This window comes from Juglans microcarpa x Juglans regia, chromosome 6S (genome assembly GCF_004785595.1).
Source record: "Juglans microcarpa x Juglans regia isolate MS1-56 chromosome 6S, Jm3101_v1.0, whole genome shotgun sequence".
NCBI lineage: Eukaryota > Viridiplantae > Streptophyta > Magnoliopsida > Fagales > Juglandaceae > Juglans > Juglans microcarpa x Juglans regia.
In genome coordinates this window covers 1,154,071-1,161,966 of record NC_054605.1, presented here as the reverse complement: position 1 = coordinate 1,161,966, position 7,896 = coordinate 1,154,071, and the positions used below count along the sequence as shown (strand labels likewise).

Here is a 7,896-nt window from a genome sequence, read left to right as displayed (position 1 = left end):
GGGTGTTACAAGTTTAATGTGTATGTGTGATGAATAAAGAAACTATAGTGTATGTATGTATGTGCCATCCCAAGTAATTACATATTCATTTGTTACACAAAATTTATTCTGTCATGAATTGTTCATCTGTTATGCAAGTTATTCTGTCACGTGTTACTATACATTGCAAGTAAGTTATGTTAAGTATGCCATATGTTATATGTATGTCATGTCATGAAATATTCATTGTTGCAAGTATGTCATGTAAAGTATGTTGTCTATTATATGTTATGTGATATTACAAAATGTTATCTATTACATATTATGTCATGTTATGAAATGTTTCTATCTCAATTAATTCATATCTCAACTCATTCAAGTCATGTTGTGTTACTTCAGGGCTTCAGTTCTTTCATAGTCCAATCACGTTTCATCTCAAATATAGTTTGTGTATTTCGAGAACAATCATGTCAAGTTATTCATGTAATTCACGTTCATGTTATGTTTCAAGTAATGTTATGTTCAAGTTAAGTTCATGTTATCAGTTAAGTTGTACTGCGGTCAAGGATGATACGCGCTGCTTGGTATTGCGATCAAAGCTTATGCGCTGCTGAGTACTACGGTGAAGGAGTAAAATCTGTCATACTACAAAAGAGTATATCAGTTAAATTATATTATGGCCAAGGATGATATGCGCTGCTTGGTACTGTGGTCAAGGCTATGAGCTGCCGGGTACTATGGTGAAGGAGTAAAATCTAGCGTACTATAATCATCAAGTTAAGTATAATAAGTTCAAGAACAAGATTTCAAGTTTATGTTAAGTTAAGTCTCAGATCAAGTTCATATTAAGTCAAGTCTCAAATCAAGTTCATGTTAAGTCAAGTCTCAGCTTAAGTCTAGTTCAATTTAAGCAAGTCAATTTCAGTTCACACTTCAGTTTAAGTTATGTCTGTTATGTTATGTTGTATGTCAAGTTATGCTTTGATTACTTATGACTTTGATTATGCATTCATGCTTTTACTATCATGCATCATTAACTTGTGTTGATGTTTTCAGTTAACTTGTTGAGATTTGTAATCAAATCTTACTGTGGTAGTCCCAACTACCATTTTTCCTGAATGGTAGATCTTGTTACAAGAGCCGAAGGAGAACTAGGATTCGACCAATTGGACATCGTCGATTGAGCGATGGTGCGGCATCAATATAAATATTATTGCTGAAAGCAAAATATTATTCGGGTTTAGATTTTCTGCAAGCACGGTTTGGTAGATTGCCTTCCTATACTTGGAGAGGAATTTGGGAGGCCAAAAAATGGGTTCTAGAGGGATGTAGATGGAGGATAGGGGATGGGACTTCGGTAAATATTTGGTTTGATATTTGGATCCCGGGACATTCTTCTTTAGTGAAGGAAGGGATTGTGGCGAGTGAAGGGAACCAACATGATTGTGTGAAGTCTCTTATGTGTGAAAACTCTAGAATGTGAGATTTGAGGAAACTTAGAGCTCTCTTTAATCCAAGGGTTATGGAGGATATCTAGAAAGTTTTTTTGTGTGCTGGGAATGGGGCTGATAGGCGTGTATGGGGCTATGAAAGAAATGAGATGTTCACGGTTAGAAGCTGTTATAAGTTTTTATTGGCTCAGCAGGGTCCACAAGTAGCTGAATCATCCTTTTCGCATATCCATAGCATGGCCTGGAAAAATATTTGGAAAATGCTTGTGCCTAATAAGATCAAAATATTTGCATGGCATGCTTGTAAGGATGGATTGCCTACAAAGGAGAATTTATTACTAAAACACGTCCCAATTGATGTGAGCTGTAGTCTATGTCATGCTGAACATGAAGGGCTGTATCATGCTTTGGTGCAATGTGTGCATGTGCAAAGGATTTGGAATGATTATCTCCCTGCCTTTGAGAGAGATAAATTTATGAATGTTTTTGAGGTGGCATTTCATTTCTGTAGTGCCAAACACTTCGAACATTTGTCTACTTTTTTTGCTTTGACGTGGGGAATATGGTATAGGAGGAACAAATATGTTCATGAACAGGTTCTTATTCCCATGCATCAAGTTGCTGAACATGCTATTTCTGTGCTGAAATGTTATAAAGGGGCACTATCAAGGCAACAAGTGCGAGATTTCTACAAATGGAAGCCATCGGATCTTGATGTTTTGAAATTAAATGTTGAGGGAGCTATTTTTGAAGAGATGGCGAGAGCTAGTACAGGTGCAATCTTGAGAGATAGTTCAGGCCGAGTGTTGATGGTTGCAAGCTCATTGGAAGATGTTGCTCCTGGACTTGAATAGGTGGAGTTGCTGGCCCTTCTCCGTGGCCTTCAATTCTGCGCAAGCTTGGGAATAGAAAATATCCAGGTAGAGAGTGATTGCTCCCTAGCCATAGAAGTACTACATCAGTGCAACATGGACATCTCCAAATTTGGTGGTATTTATTTTGAGATTAAAGAGTTGGCTTCTTGTTTTGGGGATTGTATGCTTAAACATGTTTATAGAGAGGCTAATGAAGCTGCTCATTATCTTTCTGCTCATTATCTTGCTAAGTATGCAGGGAATATTGGTAGAATCAACATGTGGTGAGATTGTATTCCATATTTTTTTTTATCTCAAACCTTGTGGTTTGATTTATGTCTGTAATTTTCCCTTTTCATTAATGAAAGTTTTCTGGTGTTTGTTAATAAAAAAAAGAAATTACTAGTTCTATGGAGTTGCAACTCTAGTACTCTTTTGATCATAGCCATTTTGGACTAACGTTATGATCTCTCTTGTTTAGTACGTCCTTTTGTATAAAGTATGCTTTAAGTATTTAATATATTTTCATTTTGGAGCATAGTATTGCTAAATAAAAAAAAAATTATCCGTTGCGAATATTGTATAATGCTAGATGCATGTTAGGAACATTGCATTTTTAATTGTCATGAACGGGGGTAAGTAACCTTGTGTTGCATGTCCCGACACTTTAGATGTCCATCCAATTCCAAGCGAAAATCTGGGGGTGTTACAATTTTAAAGCTCCATTTAAAACATCAAATACTCAAAGAAATCCGAAGCGACCATTCTATTTGTGTCTAAAGTACAATACAAAGGTAGACACTTTTAATACACAATCTTCAACATTGATGTATTAATGTCTTGTTTATTTGAGTATAATTAGGGATCACCATACTTCAATAATTTCAAATGTATATTTATACATATGAATAGTGTTGGAGTTTACTATAACGTTAATGGATTTATGTGAGAACGTAATGTTTTAAAATTATATTTATATTGTTTCGTTGAATTATGTTTGGACATAATGAGCAACATGCAAACATACTTGATCTATTATGCGCACATAATTTATTCTAGTGCAAACGATATACACTACTGTGCGAAATGTAGGTGTTTAATGTTCGAATGTATGATTGTGGTTTGAAATTTACAAATTTAAATATCCAAATATGTTGTAAGACCAAAAGAAGGAACATACCATTGGAAGGAAATTAAAATATAAAATTTATAGATGAACAAAATACATAAACACAAAATATATTAATTGATACTGTTAATTACATTAAAGAGCAAAACATAAAAAAGACATAACCATATATATAAAAAAGCCAAAAATTAGTCGGTACAACTCAGTAGTCGTTGCTTAAATAAGCATGAAATTCATCTGCCAATGTATTGACTTTATTGTTTAGGATATCTAAACGATGGCCAATTGTGGATATCTTGTTCTCTAATGATGCCGGCCCAACTTGTGCATCAAATTGTTGGCCAATGTGTGCATTAATCTCGATCTAATAGCATCGAATTGACCCAAGCAAGGCATGCGTCCCCTGTAGTGCCAACTAGCGGCTCTCTACTAGTTCTCTAGCTATAAGGAGCAACACCAGCCTTAATCTGGGTTAGTGTCACAAGATTTGGTGTAGGTACAGCCTCACACTGAGCACGCACCTTCAACTGTTTAAGGATAGCTGCGCCTTTGGGAAGTCATGTCGAATGGGCTTATCTGCTTGGCCAACCACTCCTCAGCTTGGGCACTATTCGTCGATGCAGTAGCAATTGAGTAATGATCACGCCATATAAAATGGTTATCAGTGGAGATGACCATGTCAAAATGGATTCTCGCAAAAATCTCCTTCTCAACTTAATTTTCTACTATGAGCACAAAAAGCTTCTCTAAGTACCTAGCTTAAGGGAATGCTTGGGGAATGAGATGAGATGATAATTTCGTAAATAGTAGTAAGATGATTTGTGACTAGTAGTGAGCTAGTTTGAGTTAAATATTTGAGTTCTGCTACATACATTTACTTTTGCATACTCCTTGCGCACTCCATTGATGTGATTAGCCAAATCAGTTATTTTATATTAAAAAATGTGGCACAACCAATCACATTAATGGAGTACGCAAAAATGACTGCACATAGAGTTTTTGTAAATATTTATTGGCTTTTGAGAAATGAGAGAGAAAAAGTTGAATAAAAAATTATTATAAAGTTAAAATATTGTTAGAATATATTTTTTTAATATTATTTTTGTATTGAAATTTGAATTACTTTTTATTTTTTGTTTGGAAGTTTGAAAAAATTTTAATGATTAGTTTGAAATTGGTTGTATTTGAATGATGTTTGGAAAGAAAATGTAATAAGATAAGATGAGATGAAATGCGATAAAATCGAAATTAATGTTTCCAAACATCCCTTAGTTCTCCTTATCTTATGGGAAGGAAGGCATGTATCAGTTCATGCCCTTCTCTTTAGTCACACCTTCCCTGGTTTATAGGATCTGCATTTTTATTGTTTTTTTTATTTTTTTTATTTTCGTGCCTTCAATCAAGCAAAAGAGTGGGGATCTATCGAATGAGATATCTAAATTAACCTACAAAAGCACCCGGCCTGCCTTTATAGATCGCGCATCAATTGCGCAAATCAAAACAATGTAGTTCATAATATTTTGGACTATTGAATTAACTTCCCTTGTAGCGGCCCTTTCTATATTAGGGCTTCCTTTTTTATATTTGATCTGCTAAGGAAACCCAGAAACGTAGCATTCATTTTTCTCTATTTTTTTCATTTGGTTTCTAAAAATAATTGTAAAGGAGTTTTTGTTGGGCCTCACTACATCCCTTTTCCCAATATTAATATATATATACGATTTGCTTGAAAAAGAAAAAGAGTCGGTTACATGGAAAAGATATAGATCAAGAAACATCTTCACAACGAAGGAAAGTACCGATGTAAGAATGAGTCACCGGTTTCTAAGAGTTCGGCAATAAGGAAGAAAGTATGGTCTGTAAAACGCTTGCTTGATCGTGGGGTTGAAATTATGCGGCGCAAACTAACCTTTATGACTCACCCATCCATTCTTAACTCAAAGCTAATGCTTACTTTCAAAAGAAAAACGCCCAAATGAATGACGGCCGGCCAACTTCACATAAAAAGATCTAGAAAATTATGTAGTATAGTGCATGCGATTGTCCCAACTTTTATCTCCTGCATTGCCCACTTTTTTTCATAAGAAGGAACCCTCTCTCTTTTCTAGTTCTACAACGCATGCATGCATCTGTTTCCCTCATGATGGCCGAGTACTACTATAAAATCTAAAAATGGGTTAGCATGCAGTACGTAGGACTTAAGAATTGAAGTAAATTAGAAGACGCCGTTTTATTTAATATCCATGGACGAGTTGAAGTTTGCTCGGAATGGCGTAGCCAGACTGCCTCCTGGTTTCCGGTTCCAGCCGACAGACGAAGAGCTGGTCTTCCATTACTTAAAAAGCAAGGTCTTCTCATGCCTCTTGCCTGCCTCAATCATTCCTGATCACATCAAAGTCTGGGAGTACGATCCTTGGGATTTGCCTGGTAATTCTTCTTCATAAACCCAACTGCGCATATATATATGCTCTCTCTCTGTCTCTCTCTCTCTCTCTCTCTCTCACTATATATATATATATATTAATATCAGTTTTGATAATCTTTAATCTCTCAGCTATTACTGCTGTTGATTCATAAGCATGCATGCATTTAACTTCAAACGTCAAACCCGTTAAGCACCAATAAAAACTAGCATTTTAGAAATGATAATTCACTTAACTGCATTCATTCGTAAGGTAACCTGGAGTCCCTCTCACTGTGCGCGGCCTCCTGGAATACATCTATAGTTCTAGCAGCGAAAGCATCACGACCGTAGCTGATTATTTTCTACATTGACCTGGCCAACTTAGTCGTAGCAGCTAGCAGTGCATGCAGCACCATTTCCCCTTTCTTCCTTCTTCTTTTTCATAAACTTTAATTTAATGGTTGCTTCAGCTGATCATTTTCTTAATTGCTAAAATAAAAGTGGCACACCAACATGCATGCACGATAATTTTAACTTTACTGATCAGTATAATATATATATATATATATATATATGTATATATAATATGCATACGTAGGTGGTACTTTGGAGCAAGAGATGTACTTTTTCAGCCACAAGGAAGCAAAGTATCAAAACTCGAACCGAACCAAAAGAACAACTAACTCTGGTTATTGGAAGGCAACCGGCTCCGACAAAAAAATCGTGTCTTGTAAAAGGGATAGTGTAATGGGGATGAAAAAGACACTGGTTTTCTACAGAGGGAAGCCTTCCCAAGGATTTAAAAGTGATTGGATTATGCATGAATACCGTCTTGTCGATGCAGGAACTACAGCTTGCATTTTATCACATGAAGATCAGCAGCTACAATATGACAAGTCAAATACCCAAGTGAGTAATAATATTACTTCTAATTCAGACCAATAATTAATACTGTAGCTGCATGCAGTACTTAAAATATTCTGATCTCTCGTCACGTACGTACGTACATGTTTGTGGCGCATGCCAAACTAATAAAATTGGGTTTAATTTCTTGCAGAATCCTAATAGTTTAGATCAAGTGGAAAATTGGGTTCTCTGTCGTATATTTTCGAAGAAAGGAATTGGTGGTATGAAAAACAATGACAGGGTTATTAAAGAGGCCTCATCGGACGACAAAGTTGAGAATTTCGGTACTAATGTTTCTTCAAGTACTACTGATCATTTGGGTACCCAAACTACTGTTTCTTCAAGTTCTTCGTCATCTTCGAGATCCCAGTAGTATCATGACTCGTGACTCGATGATCATCAGATTGATCTCTAATTCAAGTGTGGAGTAGATTTATCATGCAGAAGACAGTGCACTATTGTTCACTAATCTTGATTTGTCAGTGCTACATATATAATATATATTATATATATATATATTAATTAGTTACAAAAAGTATATTTTATTGAAGAAAAAAAAAATCCATAAAATCTAGTACTTAATTTCAAGGGCCGGCATCAATTAGAGTGAATATCAAGGCGGGTGGCGGTTGCCTTCACTGTCTACTCTTGATATTCTCAAGCCGACATCGCTTGGAGTGAATATCAAGGGTAGCAGAAACTAAAGCATAGGAGGCGAAGAAGGCTCAAACCGTTTCGTCAACTCCTACACGTGCCGACACACACACACACACACATATATATATATATATATATATATATATATTAATGTTCAGCTTTATCGCAAAGGTATGCTCAGATTCCAAACTTTATCCAAGCTGTACCTGTCCAATCGAGAGTCCACGCGCAATTCATCTAAAATAACCAGCGTGGTCCAGAAAGTCCGAAACCATCCCCAACAAAAATAATTGCACCTATAACTTTCAACCCGACAGGCTAGACTTAATGCCCATCACCTCATTTCTAACTAGTATTTGTTATAGCGGCAACCAAAATCAATGTCAATCACTGCCACAGTCCGCTGGAATCACAACTGAAGTCTTGACTCAGATATAAACTAGTCCCCCAATCCTACTCTCAAACTAAGTTGATAACATTATACACCATCAAATAATTAAAGATATTATTTCCAGT

At 35.9% G+C, this 7,896-nt stretch overlaps 1 protein-coding gene across 1 annotated transcript; it reads left to right on the top strand.

Moving 5' to 3' along the window:
- The first annotated feature begins 5,488 nt into the window (after positions 1-5,488).
- LOC121236499 (NAC domain-containing protein 83-like) lies at positions 5,489-7,261 on the top strand. Its single transcript, XM_041132942.1, has 3 exons — positions 5,489-5,840; positions 6,416-6,726; positions 6,875-7,261. Exons 1-3 carry the CDS (start codon positions 5,657-5,659, stop codon positions 7,094-7,096), a joined length of 717 nt encoding a protein of 238 aa, XP_040988876.1. The 5' UTR covers positions 5,489-5,656; the 3' UTR covers positions 7,097-7,261.
- Positions 7,262-7,896: the final 635 nt, after the last annotated feature.

What these genes read in the sequence shown, in the direction of transcription:
- LOC121236499 (XM_041132942.1), top strand. Translation starts at nt 5,657, where the DNA reads ATGGACGAGTTGAAGTTTGCTCGGAATGGCGTAGCCAGACTGCCTCCT. An exon ending in CGATCCTTGGGATTTGCCTG is followed by an intron (nt 5,841 to 6,415) that starts GTAATTCTTCTT and finishes ATGCATACGTAG; the next exon opens with GTGGTACTTTGGAGCAAGAG. An exon ending in ATGACAAGTCAAATACCCAA is followed by an intron (nt 6,727 to 6,874) that starts GTGAGTAATAAT and finishes AATTTCTTGCAG; the next exon opens with AATCCTAATAGTTTAGATCA.